Source organism: Dioscorea cayenensis, chromosome 20 (genome assembly GCF_009730915.1).
Source record: "Dioscorea cayenensis subsp. rotundata cultivar TDr96_F1 chromosome 20, TDr96_F1_v2_PseudoChromosome.rev07_lg8_w22 25.fasta, whole genome shotgun sequence".
Taxonomy (NCBI): Eukaryota; Viridiplantae; Streptophyta; class Magnoliopsida; order Dioscoreales; family Dioscoreaceae; genus Dioscorea; species Dioscorea cayenensis.
The window spans coordinates 30,330,735-30,346,334 of NC_052490.1; the positions used below are offsets into that span (position 1 = coordinate 30,330,735).

A 15,600-nucleotide genomic window follows, 5' to 3' on the forward strand; every position below is an offset into this window, starting at 1 on the left:
CCCAAATTTACTCACAAGATAACATGGCGCAATGAATGGAGTCATAATGGAGAACAAATATATAACCAAGTTGATTAAATTGAACATTGTACTGAATTACAGGGTTTAGAATGAAACTAACAAATAAAACTAAAAATGGAAGGCCCAAAAATTTAGTGCCAAAGGACAAACATCGAGGACACACCATGATCACCTCTCTGTGTTCTGCTTCATGTTATGGCTGTTGCGATGATTTTGTGATCAATCCAATCTACATGAGAGAATACTTCAAAAAAAACCAACTGATCTTCAGCTTTTACCATCACTGCTTGCTGCCACAATAAAATTGCAGAATAACAGATTAAGAAACAACAAAAGCATATGTAACAAGCATGAAAAATTTATGAGTTTTAATATTTCCGAGATTAAAATTCTCAATCTCAAACACAGAAAATAGAGTAAAAACATTCAAATATTCAGAGTATAACAAGCATGATTTTCTTCCTGCTTTGCAGAATTGAACACAGAATAGAGTGTAAGGAAAGACAGCCAAAATAGATTTACAGATATAATCCACAAAGTTTTACATGGTCTATGATCCATAACATCCGATATAAACTTTAATATCAAGATTTTACAAGGATTATACTATGCAACAAGAACGAAGACATTTTGAAAATCCACCTCAGTCCTTTGAATGTTGCTGCTTATGATCATCCTTCTTGTGATGGATAGTTCCCACAAGTGCCTCAATCTCTTCCCTTGGCTCTCAAAAATATTCAGGACCTTTAAACTTTGTCAACAGGAGTATCTCGTGTCAATGTCATTGCTCGTTCCGGTGAGTTTCCTTTATCATGTTTCTTGCTCTTATGCACCATTGCTTCAATCTCCTCCCTTTTGCTCTTTCAAATATATTAGGAGTTTCTACATCTTTTCTAGCAATTTGATCAGAATGCAGGCAAATACCATGAGATTCTTTCTTCAGTCCAAAAACATGAATGAATGCTAAATGCTTTTGAAGCTTGGGAGAAGAAAAGATTGAATGTTTATCAATGCCTCAATCATGGAACTGACTAACTGAGCAGGTAAAACAATTATTGGTTTTAAATTAAAAAAAAAAAAAATCATCTTTACCTACCAACTCAATCAATAATAGATCCAACAGATCTTCAAAGTGAAACAAGCTTAGGCGAAGGAAAACTGAAACTTTATCAATTATACAGCAATGTTCCATGGAATCAATAAAATTGGAGAACTTGATGAGATTTAAATAGAAAAAAAAAAAAGGCGTTTAATTACTCAATAAATGGATTTAAAAAGCAAAGAAATGAATGGGGTAAGATGATTCGTACCATCCAAATGTTTGATAGCTTAGTTTTGAAGATCATCAAAGGAAACAACATGGAAAACAAGAAAACAGAACAAATTTTTTCAGAGAAACCTGAATGAGATCCTTCTTCCATTGATGAGCCTGAGATTTATGATGGGATTGCTCGAGAACTAGTGGGTTGGCTTCTTTTTGGTGAATGATTCTTTATCTCTTACAATAAATAAATAAAAATAAACTTTAAAAAGAATAAAAAAAGGTTCTTTTTTGCCCGCATATCTCGACAAAAAAATTAAAAATCACTTTTATATTTTTATAAAAAATAACAATATTTAATTATATATCCTTGTTCTAATAATTAATTGGAAAATCACTTTATATTGGTCATTCTTCATATATATATATATATATATAAGGACAAGTCTCATCATGACTTGTAGATGTATAGAGCTAATTTATATATACGCTGCCGATTTAATCATTGAGACGAGACTAAACCTCTCGTCACTCCAAACATCACATACAAAAATTAAATATTACTGTAATTAAAAATCACGCATTTTTTCATTTATTTTTTTTAAAAATAAAAACAAAATAAAGATGTTATATATTTTTATAAAATATGAAATTTAATTTTTTGAAATATAAAAATATATATAAATAAATAAATATTTTTTATGGAGATATAGGCATTTGAGTTTTTTGGAGCAAGAAACAATATATAAACAGTTATTCAGTTTTCCATGAGAAAGCAAGCAATTTCTCATATATATATATATAAATGTTTAAGCCTTAATTTAAAGAAAAATAAATAAATAAGAAATAATGAAATAAAGCAGAAGGAAACTGAAATAATGTTGAAGAAGATGAGTAAGTTGAAGTGTCTAAGTCAAGAGGTTGGAGAAGAAACAAAATGACAAAGAATTGATATAGAAAAAATATGAATAGAAATCTCTAGTTCGTTAAGGGAGTCTTTAGCCCTTGTTTTTCATGGTAGTAACGGTTTCGGTACGCATGGCTACATTTACACGTTATGAGTTGATTGGACTCTTTATGAGTTTCATGTTGTCAATCATCATGCACATGCACATGAGTGTAGCTAAATGAGCAAACATATACCAAAAAGCCATAAATACCACATACCATTGAGCATTTTGATTTCATAGATTAAGTTAGTGTGAGTAGGAGATGGCCTTTTCTTTAGGGCATTTTGCTACATGAAGATAAGAAAATTATAGTTTTAGTAAGTTATATAGCACGGAGTTTTTGCGTGCATGCAAATATTTATTTATTTTATTTTATTTTTATTTATATTTTAAAATTAAGTATTGTCTGAATGGTTGCTTTTTACAGGCGCATGTTGCTCACAGGGGTACTAAAGACAAAAGCCCACCACAAGGATAGCTCTCAGTTCACACCGGCCAAAACCCAAGCATTTTTATAATTACATTTTGCCTCAAAAACGTCATTAGATTGTCATAAAAACCGAAAATAGTTTTTTTTTCGTTAATCACGGAAGCAGCCTTCTCGAAAACCGCTAAATTTTGCTTTTACGTACCGCTTACGTGTTTAATACAAACACAAATATTAAAAAAACGTTAACTTACTCCCAAAATCACTTTTTCCGTAAACACTTCTACTAAACTTAAAAATACTTTCAGTTCAACCCAAACAAAGCGCTTCAGCTCCCCAATTTTAGAGCAAATTAATTGTGAATTTTAAAGTTTTATTTTTTTTAATTTATGTTAATTTTTTAATTTAATGTTTAATTAATTCCATAATTTTTTCTTAACTATTTTTTTTAATTTCTAATTTTTTCTTCTATATATTAGTCTATTTCAAAGTAGTATATTTTCCCAATAGTCAACTAATATTATAAGTTCATTTTTTAATTATAAATTAAAAGTTTGTTTTAATTTATTTTCATTGTTACTTGCTTTTGTCATTATTTTTAAGTTCTTAATTGTAAAGTTAAATATGCATGTTTATCATATGATCATATTGTGGCACACAAGTATCTGCAAAAAACAAAGAATAAATAAACATCTCATTTAGTTTTTATTAAATACATTAGAGGTCTCTGTTCTAAAATTTATGGGTAAAAGTAAAGTCTAGTTCACTAGGTCAAATATGATCTATACATTTATTAAAATAATTAATTAGTCCAATTAACAAAACTTAAATGTAATGTTGCAATGTACATTGGGTCCTTTCGAGTGAGGATGATACTTTTTCTTTTCCCCGCAGTTGAATGTATGTAGGACTTATTAAATTAATTTGGTTTTAAAATTTTTTTAAATATACATACGATAAAACTTTATTCGCCCACATGTAATATTTGGTAAATTAATAAATTCCCTATCACTACAAAAGAGTCACATCATGGTTGCTCTTACTATATAAATTAATTAAATCTTAACAACACTGATTTATATAGTTGCTCAAAATCTAACAACTAATCACACAAGATACAAGTTCCTTTAATGAAAATTAAATCTATATATCTATATATCCACAATATTGTCACCTCTCATATCAATTAAGGAAAATTATATTATTTAAAAGGGAGAATTGGTTATAAACTCCTCGTTTCGGCATCGCATATTTACCCCGAAAACATAATCAGATATATACTCCTGAAAATATAGGTAATCAAGATACGGCCTATCGAAAGTAAATTCCTTGGTGAATCAAACTCGATTAATCCACATATTATTTGGATTAAAGATATATTAAAGTGTCTAAAATAACCCTCAGACAACTTTAAAAAACTTTTCGCCAAGATAAGTTATACAATGGTATAAATTAAGAATTTTGCTATACTGCTGTTTGTTAATACTATTAACTAATTAACCTGTGCCAAGATATACGTTAAATTACGATATTATTCAAGCAGATGATGTTAATTAACTTTCTTTATTCGCAAGAATACGCACTTGTACCTTTGTGGGTACACCTGCAAAAAGTCTCCCTATTTGTGTCAATAATATGGTTGGAGAGAATGGGCTCAATTAACAGACATGGATCACAAAACGACAAGACGCAGGTCCAAGTCACTTCTGCCCTCGAGATCTGATTGTAATGTACGTCGCTCTCTTTGCGTATAAACCCCAATTCTTGAAATTAGTTTTCTTTTGTTTTTCCTTTTTATTTTTAAAACATAATTTAACAGTTATCTCATGTATATGTATACATTCGATCATTCAAAGAAAAAAGGATTTAATAAAAGGCAAAATATTAATATTTTGAATATGCTGTCACATGCCCACAATTAAGTTTGATCCACATTAGCGCGTATTGGGTGATTTTTACGCTATTGATAAATCTTTCATTAAGTCGAGCATTTTCACCGCGAGACTCAGTTGTCTCGACAAAAATACATGGAACCTAGTTTACATAAGTGAATAATATTTTGTAATTTAAATAAAAAAAAAAGCATGAAATTTTAGTTATTGATATACATGAGATGCTTTTGCTTAAATTTACATAAACCCTAGCTAGTTAATTATTCCAAACCACTAGTACTAATAAGCAATTTTCAGTATTAGACATGTAGAAAGCATAAAAATTTCTAAAAGCTCAAAACCCGAGCAAGGGCACATAAACAGAGTTGGCAAAGCTTCTCATCCTTTACACATACATGAGTCATCCTGAGTACAACCATCCACATTAAATTTCAGCACCAGAGTACCAACTCAGAGGCACAACCGCTCTGTTTCTCTCTCTGTCTCTCCTATACAGTGAGGTTTCAGACTTAGCAGATCAGAGATAAGGTCAGAGTTTTAGGGTTAGGGTTTCCTTTGATCTTCACCTTCTGTTTCTCTTTGTACTTATGCCTAACATTTCCACTTCTTCCAACTTTTTGGAAGTTGTGTTGGCTTGTATACCCTAGGGTTTCTCCAAGACCGAGCAAAACAAGTCCAGTACTGTTTCAAAACTAAGGAAGAAGGAGATGGGTCATCACTCAGCGCTGCAACAAACAAAAAGGTCAGAAGAGGTCTCTGGTCACCCAGAAGAGGATGAAAAGCTTTGTTAAGTATATCTCCACCTATGGTCATGGCTGCTGGAGTTCTGTTCCTAGACCGTAGAGTATATATATATATACTCACTATAGCGTCAGCAATGTCATGCAAGCCTTCTTCTTACCATAAAACTAAAACCCTAATCTTTCTTGCAGGGGCTTCAAAGATGTGGCAAAAAGCTGCAGGTTAAGATGGATCAACTACTCAGACCTGACTTGAAACGTGGTAGCTTCTCTCACCAAGAAGAGTCTCTCATCATTGAGACTCCATAGAATCCTAGGGCAACAGGTATATATTCATATATGTTTATATATATATATATGTAAGTGTCTATATATATATATAGTTATATGTGTATATATATATATATATATACATATATTTGCAGATGGGCACAGATAGCTAAACATCTGCCAGGAAGAACAGACAATGAAGTGAAGAACTTCTGGAACTCAACTATAAAGAAGAAGCTCATGTCTCGTACGGTGGATGGACTCAATACAATGATCACTACTTCACCTAATGAGGACTTGTCACAACTAGTTAACACATATCCATCTGGTCACTTTTACTTTTCACCCTCTGATCACCACCTGTTCATCCCAACAAGTTCTTGTCCTTTGGATCATCAACTCATGAATCAGTACTACAACCACAATTACTCTTCTTCAGTGATCTTTGATATAAACTCATCAGTTTCTTTGCAGTTTCAAGAAGATAAACAATTACTTCCACTGGTTGCAGACATTCAAGACCATCATGCAAGTGCTTTACAGTCTCTGTCAGTGTTGCAAGAAATGGGACCTAGTGTTAGGACTTACCCTAATCCTACAGACTACCTGGATGTGCTCATTGGCTCATCTTCTTTAGCATCAGCATCTTGTGGCAGTAACCTTGCTATGAACCCTTACATGCAGCCATTTTGGGCACCTTGATGTGTATTAATTTCTTGGATTAAATGAGAAATTAATTTTATTAGTTTAGGGATTAATTAATATATATATATGAATGTTGGAATAAGGATGTCACATGGAGATACCTTAAATTTGCTACTTGTATAGGGTCACTAGAGCAATGAATGTGAGTGTATATGCACCTCCAATATTAGTGAAGTTGCTTAATAATGCTACTGCTGATAGCTTCTGCATGACATGCTTGTTGTGCCCATATTTGTTCATATAACTCTCTTTATCTTTGTTACTTAAAGGTGCAACTGCTTGAGGTGTGTATGACATGCACTGCAGTCACTATATTTGTTATATAATATAAAAATATGTATATATATATATATATATATGTGGACAATGAATAAGCCAGACAAATTAAAGTAGCAAGTAAAGCATGCAACTGAGGATCAGGAGATGTATATATGGACAAATGAAATCAATATTAAGTGATTTGGTTGCAGGTTTGCAGTAACCAGTAAGAGAAAAGACATGCATAAGAGAAGTACCTTAATCTGATGAAATTTTCATAAAAATATATATATTTTTTCAGAGGTACATGCATGTAATATATATTCCACTCATTAAACCAACTAACAAAAAAGGTTATCGGAAAACCCAAACTACTCATTTTTTTTTAAATCTTCATATATATATTTATATATATATATTTTTTTTAAGAGGGAAAGAGAATATATTAATCAAGAGTAAATATATATGTTTTGTTCTAAGACTTTTAAGTTGATTTTCAACATTAGGATATTTATACAAATTAATTTTAATAAGAGTATATTAGGGATCTTACTTACTGAGGGACATACAAGATAATTTTCTGTGCTCATCTCTATAGTTATTTATGAAATTTTTTAAAATTAACTCATTTCCTATGCATATATATTGGAATAGTAATGTTTTTAAATATTAACCAAAAAAAATATTTTCTTAGGACTACTCAAAATATTGAGAAATATTCGTGCAATGACACCAATAAAAAAACAATAAAACAACGACAGATGAAAAATAATGTTAACATAAATATAAAAATATATATTTATATATATAATTTGACAATATTATTTAATGATCTCTTTCATCCCACATTTATATCAATATATAATAATAATAATAATAAGTGATTATTATTTTTTTAGGTTTTTAACTTATTGGTTTTTTTACATATATATATATATATATATATATATAAATTTAAACTTAGAAAACTACTTGATTAATTGAGCCAAACTTTTACCAGTTGGGCGAAACCAATGGGTGATATCTTTTATCTATGCTTACCTAATTTACAACAAGGGGTCATACAAAACCCTCCCTAGGGACACTATGGCAAATGGGTTCAATAGTAATTTTCCATACACTCAACCAGACTCCAAGTTTATAGCTCATTAATGGGCCAGGCATTAAGAGCGTATAAAAAGCTATAGTTCATGGGCTGGGCTTGGCCCAGAATACGTTGAAACTTAAACAGAATTGAGGGGTATTTTGGGAAATGAAAAATTAGTCGGCGCTAAAGCCCTATCCGGCCGTGTTCTCGGGGTTTTAAACTGGAAACGAAGCCTCGCCGGCGGTTTCCACCATGGCGAGCTCCGAGCTTGGGCTCGGAGTCCTTCTCCGATGAATGGTACTTCCTCAGCTTCGAGTCTTCTTTTCGGCCTTCCGAGGTCTCATCTCGACAGCGCTACGTATCGTTCTCTGGCGCGTATTCTCTCTGTTTGCTTTGATTCATCAGGTCGAGATTCTAACCCTAGTTTTGATGGCTGTTTGGTTGCGGGATCTTCCGGGAGTGGTGGTGATGGTGAGGGTGCGTGAGGGTGTTGTGCGGGAGAATCCTAGGGCTGATGATGCGTCTAGTGAAAGGTTAGGGGCATAGGGAGAATGAAAGTTTTTGATTTTTGAAAAAGTTTGAGGGTGATGGGTTTGTTAATGCTGAGTTCCCGGAAGAAGTTGTTTCTGATTGTACCGCTGAGTTGATTGGTTTAATTGAGAGGTCGCAAGGTAATGGTGGCGAGAATCCTAATAGGGATGAATCCGAAATTAGGGTTTTAAGCGCGGCGAATGAATTAGAACAGGAGAAGAAACAAGAAAAACATATTGGAAATGAATCCCTGGAGGTTTGTCCGAATAATGGCGATGATTTGGTTTATTGGGCAAGATCAATTGTTTCATCAGTGTCCTCATACTCAGTTGCAGTTTGATGATAAAATTGAGATAAATTCTGGATCGGATGAGCTTGCTTTTGGTTGAAAACAAAGGTGGAAAATTGTGAATCAGCAGGAAGATTTGGAGAAGAAGAAGATGGTGGTATGGAAGAAGGGAAATTTTTGGTTGATGTGGTGGATCACCATGCAGCTATTGAGGCTGAGAAGTTGGAGGGAAAATTCAGTAGCTTCTACTATATCCAATTGCACAGAGAAAAATTGGATCAACAAATGGTATACGCAAGGTAGATGATTCTAATATGATGATGGTTGATAGAAAGGAGGAACCTCTGAGTTCATCTGCAACTGAGTATGTGATCTCAGAACTTCAGAAGGTGAAAGGTGATAATATTGACTCTGTTACCAGTGTTAACTTGCGAAGTGCATGCACTGTAAATGTTGGATTGTATGGCCAGGCTTTTGAGAATTCAGATAATGAGGATGAGGAAAACCAGTTGGATGACAAGGTATGGTAATGATTTTTTGGCTTAGCTGATTTCTTAGAAAGACTCTTGTTTCACTTATTGCATTGAAAATTTCGGCTGTTTCTTTGATCACACTTATGATTAGAGAGTAAGATGTGCTTGTTTTAGCATAGCTAACATGTCACTTTCTTTAATGAACTATCTCCTTAGGTTGATGAAGATGGCATGAAGAAGAGGAGAAGGACCTTGACCAAGGAGAGAAAAGAGAAGAAAAAGGTTTTTTGTTTTTTAAATTATTCACCTATGTTAATGAATGTTCTGCCCTACTTATTGGTGTATATCTTGCTGGAATACTTAATTGAACTATTTCACTTTCAGAAAGCGAAGAAAAGGAAACGAGCACAGATAGAAAGAGAGCAAGGAGTCAAGAGATTAAAGCTGCAATTGGTGGCAAAGCCAAAACCAGTGAGATATTGTGAGTTTTTATTTGAAGGGAGATGCCAAAAGGTTAGCTATTAATTTTTTTCACTCTTTTTGTGGGGAGTTGATGAATTTCTAAAAATTTGTGGAGAATTGATTTTGTTGTATTCCTTAAATTATTATTCTGCCCCATATATATATATATATATATATATTGTGTTTATTTGTTTTATCTTGCTTTTATGAGTTGATATGAGAAGGATTCCAAAAATCTCTCTTTTGCTGACTAGAAATTCTCGTTTCTTTTTCAGGGAGATGCGTGTAAATTTTTCCCATGAAGCTACTCCTTTGACCAAGTCTCAGGTACATTGCCTTCTTTATCTGCATTCTGATTTTGTAGATATTATTTTTTACTCATTTAGTTATTTAGTTTCTTTTTTTCCCAATAATTACTAGGGTAATATGCATATTCTAGAGATGCATTAATGCTGTCTTTGGGTAATAAAGATGTAAAATTTGTCGAAAGTATGATATACTTTGAGTAGAACTGGTTCGTCTTCTTTGATGAGGCTATTTTACCTTGCATCACAGAAACCCCTTCATTGGCATCAGCTCCTCAGTGCTTTTGAACTTAGTCAAATATGCCATTGCCTACAATCATAAATTATAATTTCAAACAACAAACGATCAAGTGTTTATGCATCATTGGCTTGAAATTTTAATTCTTGCTCCATATCTTTCAGGCATACATATGCGCACACATCCACCCACAAAAATGTCATTGAATAGAATAGAATTCTAATGAGATCAAGCTGTTATATTTACTGTTATTTCTCAATTTTTACATACCAGAATCTGTGACTCTTGTAGATCAACAAATCATTTCTTTGCTCTTTTTTATTGCAGCCATGTAAGTATTTTGCGTGTAATACTTGCTTAAAAGGGGATGATTGTCCATTTGATCATGAACTCTCCAAGTATCCTTGTCACAACTTCCAGTCCAAAGGCATGTGTCTCCGAGGAGATAATTGCAAATTTTCTCACAAGGTACCTAACTTTTTGTTTGTTGTCACTGTGCATAACTAGTTAATCTTGACAAATAAGGTTATTAGTTTTTCAATTTCATGATTTATGAGAACTCTTAATTAATACCAGATGTCAAGTGTCGAAGATGCTTCAACAACATCAGCAACAAATATATCACATTCTTCACCATCAACCATAACGTCAAATATAACAAATCAATTCAATGTGAAGAATCACTCTACCACTTCAAGATCTACATTTTCCATCTACGAGGATATGAAGAAAAACTTGGTGGACAAATGTCTGAAGCCTCCGGTGCCCTCTGTGGAAGGTTATCCAACAGCATCAACAAGCAGCAAATCAGATACTCCATTATCAAATTCAAATATAAAACAAGTTAATTTGAAGAGCAGCTCTCCAGTTCCAAATGAACTACTGCAACATACAACTCCAAGCTCAAGAAAGGAAAACTTACTGGAGAAATTCTTGAAGCCTTCAGTAAAAATTCCCAGTGGAGTTTGCTTCCTTCAATTTGGGAAGGAACCATCTTTTGTCACTAATAAGAGCCCGCCAAGTGACGAGAAGAAGCCTCTCGTTTCAAATATTACTTCGAGTACCTTACTGAATGGCTCATGCAGTAAGGAACAACGGAACGACAGCTTTAGGCCTGCTTCTGAGATTGAATTGTCGGATGCTAGTAAAATCTTAGAAGAGTTTTTATTCATTGGATGAGCATAGAGCAAGGAATCCAAGTTTTACTTATACTGTAATTTCTTGCAGCAACAACCAATTTTTGGTTGTTGGCGAGGCACATGATGCTGCTGCCTTCACCTTATGGCTGCCATATACAGAACATCACAGTTACATGTTTTAAGGATTTTTATATTATTTTTCATTTCTTTGTATTGAGTCCTTTTTCCCTTTTTTTCTCTGTTTTTTTCTAATAAAGTGTATGAATCACTATTCTTGATTCTTTTTGGTATTAAGTTTAATATGATAGATTTTTGCAGGTTATCATCTGTGGTATCAATCCACTAACAATTCTGTATTTCTCTATTTGGTGTATGATTTTGTAACAAATTTCATTCAATGTGCATTGAAGTTATGCTAAATATATTATTTAAGAAAATTTCCTGTTGTTTATTAATGAATTGCTTTTTAGCTGCTACCTCCTTGACCAATTGTAAAATTACATGTCATCACTTGATTTTGTCAAAAATCACCCTGCTACTTCTTGGAACAACTTGGATGTTTTAACTTTTGATAAAAAAATTATTTTTAATATTAAATCTGTTTTACAACTCATGTAATTATATATATAGTTGATTTTAGTAAATAAATTATAATTTTTTTAATCAATGTAAAAGCCTATGTAATTGAATTTAGTGAAGAACGTTTAAGATTTTTTTTTAATTTTATATATATATATATATGAGGGACAATATTTTAAGGACGTTTGTAAATAAGTTAAATTTAAATCAAATAATTGACATCATTTTTTTGTAAACAATTTTTTTAAACAATACTGTAATACAATATTAATTGGATGAACATCATTGTTTAGAAGCATAATAAAAAAGTTCGATAAATAATTTTTTTTTTCAATCATTCGATCTTCATCACAACAGTAATCATCTTTTCTTACTTATAACCCCTATTTAGATTGGTCATCTTCGGGCCCTCCACGCGTTGGCCTATATATATATATATATATATAATTTTATGATGATATTAGTTTTCAGGGGCATTGTAACTGCAGATGAAAATTCATAGTTTACAAAGGGGTGCAAGTGCAAAAGAAACATTTTTACGGGTCCCACCATTATCATCCATGTAAATTATAAACGTTTCTGCGTTTGCTTATGCCTGACCGTCCGATCATGTTGTCTCTTGTGATCCACGGTCCACATCCACCCCACCAATACACTAGTACTCCTACATTTGGAATCTCGTGGCGAATGATTCCCCGCCGGTTCTTCAGCGCATCAATGGCGGCACTCGTGTTGCCGCCCTCGCCGTTGCCGGCGAGCTCCTTCGCCCGCGCTAGATTCACTGCTCCTCTTTGTCGTGCCGCCGTCCCCCTCCCTCCCCGAAGGAGTTCCCTTAGCACGCGCCTTCAATCGAGTAACTCTCCCCTTTTATGTTTGTTGTAATGCCTCAATGAATCTCTTTGCTCAATTGGTGTGTGTTTTTTCAGAGATTAATCCATTTGATTGCAGGTATTGCGAATGGTGATCTTAGCACTGGCTCGGAGGAGCAGTCTGAGATCATTTTTGTGGGTACTGGAACAAGTGAAGGAATTCCTCGAGTGAGCTGCCTCACTGACCCTTCTAAAGCATGTGAGGTATCAATGCCTGCTCTCTCTGTAACTTGACTTTTTGCTTTTTATTAAAAATTGTGTTTTGTAATTGTTTGTTTGGAAAGGTTTGCTTGAAAGCTGCTCAGCCTGGCAACAAGAATCGGAGGCGCAATACGAGCATCCTTGTTCGATATGTCAGTTCATTGGGAAGATTTAACATTCTTTGTAGATGCTGGAAAGTATGTTGCTTTTTAGCTTTATTAGCGTATTCAAGCTTTCTGATTTCTTTTTCTTATATGAATGCTGCTTTTTTATGCCTCCTTTTTGCTTAGTTTTCTAGAGCAATGTGCTAGTGTGTGAATTATGAATACACAGTAATTGAACTGAAACTAAAGTTTGTCTCTTGCTAATGTATATTCAACTTAAATAATTTTCAGATAGATTTTTTGTTGTACAATACTTGTTTTTGAATATTTCATATTTGTAAACTGCAGGTTTTTCTATCATAGTGCTCTTCAATGGTTTCCCACTTATGGGTAAGAATCCATCATATACTCTCTTTTTTTTTTTTAAATAAAATAAAATTTCTTCAGATTTTTTCAATTGAATTTGAATTTGCATTTTGCTGATGCCAACTGCCTATTTCATAAATATCGAGAATGTTTTGTATTCATCTATAAAAGGATTGTCCCCAGTAATGTAAGGTTAGTGAAATCATCTACTCATTTTCCCATTAAGAAGATCAAATTAATTCTATATGATGTGTGGGGAACCTTATTTTTCAAGTTGATCCTTCAGTTGCTTTACTTCATGCTTCTTTATTCACCATGAATGGATGTAGCAGCTTATTTTTGTTTCAATAATGTGACTGTTTCAACTTGCTTTCTCTTATCATTGAACATCAGGTTCTTATATTTTTAGCTTCCGTTTAAATTGACTGTTGGTGTTACACCTCTTTGGCTTTTATTGTAATCAGCCTCATTTATCACAGGTTGAGAAATATTGATGCAGTTATCATTACTCATTCTCATGCAGACGCAATTGGAGGTACCCCAAGAATTTGACGCTTTTTCTTTTTTATAATTGATGGTTTAAAATGCAAAGCTTTCTGCTATGCTCTTCCAAACCAATTTCTGGAATCTGTCAAACTTCATTGTTAATATTAGATTTACCAGGAAATTCAGTAGGCAATTGACAAATAGATCAACACATTGTTAATGGTTAAATTTATATGTTTCAGAATGGTAAAACAGAGGGCACTTTAATTATGATGGCCATATTTGGCATAATTTGAAGTGCGAAGCTGATAAGTGCATCATCTTCCAACTCTGCCACCCTGCAACATGACCAGCTTGATAAGGTTAATAGGAAGAACACTCAGTTTAATAGAATGAAGTCAATGAACACTCAGCTCACTCTATGGCTCACAGGACTCAATGAGGAAAGAGTAAAACACTTGGGAGAATTTCAGCATCCTTTATGTATCCAACTTGACATTAACATAACAATACAACTGAATATATAAAGATACATAACTGGCTTTACAGCAAGGATGCTGACAAGCTTTCAAAAAGTAACACAAAAGCACAAAAGAGAAACAGTGTCCAATCAGCTTTGCATACTCGATTTGCTCTAGTCCAATCAGCATGCATTCCTTAATGACTTGGTACACAGTAGCTGAATCTATTCACCGGGTCAACCATGCTTAGCCTTCCTCACAGCTACCAAAACAAACTTCTGAGTATAGTCTTCATATCTTCAACACATCTCTAGGTTTATCAATCAACTTTGACAAGACAAAGAAGTGTCAAATCATGATCATCCATATGATTTTATGCAGTTAACCAAATCTTTTGTTTCATCAGATGCATGGTTGACATGAAAAAGCAATAATTAAGATACTTGCATGCCTCCATCTTACCCATGAAGGGAAGGACTGGAGGACGACATTTTACAGGAACACCTCACCCATTTTCTTCTGCGCAGGTCTAGATGATCTCCGTGATTGGACAAATAATGTTCAATCACACATCCCAATCTATGTGAATAATCGTGATTTTGAGGGTTGGCATTCATATTCTGCATATTTGACTAAATATTTTCACTAGTAGTGACTTGCCTTATTTGATATTTTCTGGTTATTATCTATTATTTTTAAAACAATGACAGCTTAGCATTCATAGGTGCAAACGTAATAGTTCTTTGATCCACTCCAGGTGATGAAGAGACCCACTACTATTTAGTAGACACAAGCGTAGTTGTACCTGGTGCTGCTGTCTCAGAGCTGCAATTTAATCTTATTAAGGAGGAACCTTTTATTGTTCACAATCTCAAGGTTTGCAGTTCTATTTATTTATTGACAGTATTACCAAAAGAATAATCTCAACAAACCTTGGCCTACAATGAAGGACTAACTATGAGATTGAGAGTTAAAACGAATTTAAAAATATGTTGGCACTTAGAGTGTTATTCGTTTTCTTACAGAGGTCAAGCACTTCTATTTTTCAACAATCCACATTGTCTATCACTGGAATGCTGGAGAGATTTTTGCTGATTGTGAATAGTTTATACAGTTATGATAGAGTTATAGGTGTATTTTCTTTTTCTTGTTGAAGGTATGAAAACTAGATCCCCTTGACATGTCATCTTGCAGCCTGAGGGAAGTAATTTGTCTTGGGATGAGATTTGTATTACTAAAACTAAATTCAGGATTGTGGGATTAAAAGGAATTTGTTTAAGATGAATATATTAAGAACTCTATATATAATTTAATAAACTAATGTATAAAAATTTAAATCAATCCATGCATATGCATAGCATTTAAATTTTTGTACAATTGAGGTATGCTACAAGGCAACCATCTGTGAATCAAAACAATGTCTAAGTGAACCATTTACAATCTGCCATAGGGGTTATTCACATACTTGTGTGATGATTTATGGTAC

At 33.3% G+C, this 15,600-nt stretch overlaps 3 protein-coding genes and 1 long non-coding RNA gene across 4 annotated transcripts; all 4 read left to right on the forward strand.

The window, feature by feature from the left end:
• The first annotated feature begins 5,362 nt into the window (after positions 1-5,362).
• LOC120251425 (transcription factor MYB102-like) lies at positions 5,363-6,263 on the forward strand. Its single transcript, XM_039259946.1, has 3 exons — positions 5,363-5,395; positions 5,484-5,575; positions 5,717-6,263. The coding sequence occupies exons 1-3, from the start codon at positions 5,363-5,365 to the stop codon at positions 6,261-6,263; spliced, it is 672 nt and encodes a 223-aa protein (XP_039115880.1).
• A 1,642-nt stretch (positions 6,264-7,905) lies between these two features.
• Positions 7,906-11,272, forward strand: LOC120251426 (zinc finger CCCH domain-containing protein 7-like). Its single transcript, XM_039259947.1, has 8 exons — positions 7,906-8,088; positions 8,189-8,398; positions 8,698-8,952; positions 9,121-9,186; positions 9,289-9,389; positions 9,642-9,693; positions 10,237-10,377; positions 10,486-11,272. The coding sequence occupies exons 1-8, from the start codon at positions 7,906-7,908 to the stop codon at positions 11,086-11,088; spliced, it is 1,611 nt and encodes a 536-aa protein (XP_039115881.1). The 3' UTR covers positions 11,089-11,272.
• Positions 11,273-12,316: 1,044 nt separating this feature from the next.
• LOC120251427 lies at positions 12,317-12,876 on the forward strand (the record flags this gene model as incomplete). Its single annotated transcript, XM_039259948.1, has 3 exons — positions 12,317-12,480; positions 12,576-12,700; positions 12,781-12,876. Coding segments are annotated over exons 1-3 (357 nt in total), but the record flags the coding sequence as incomplete, so codon positions are not given.
• A 2-nt stretch (positions 12,877-12,878) lies between these two features.
• LOC120251757 lies at positions 12,879-14,719 on the forward strand. The gene is made up of 4 exons (XR_005533478.1): positions 12,879-12,894; positions 13,150-13,191; positions 13,647-13,702; positions 14,642-14,719. It is a non-coding gene; the product is annotated as an uncharacterized LOC120251757 (long non-coding RNA).
• Positions 14,720-15,600: the final 881 nt, after the last annotated feature.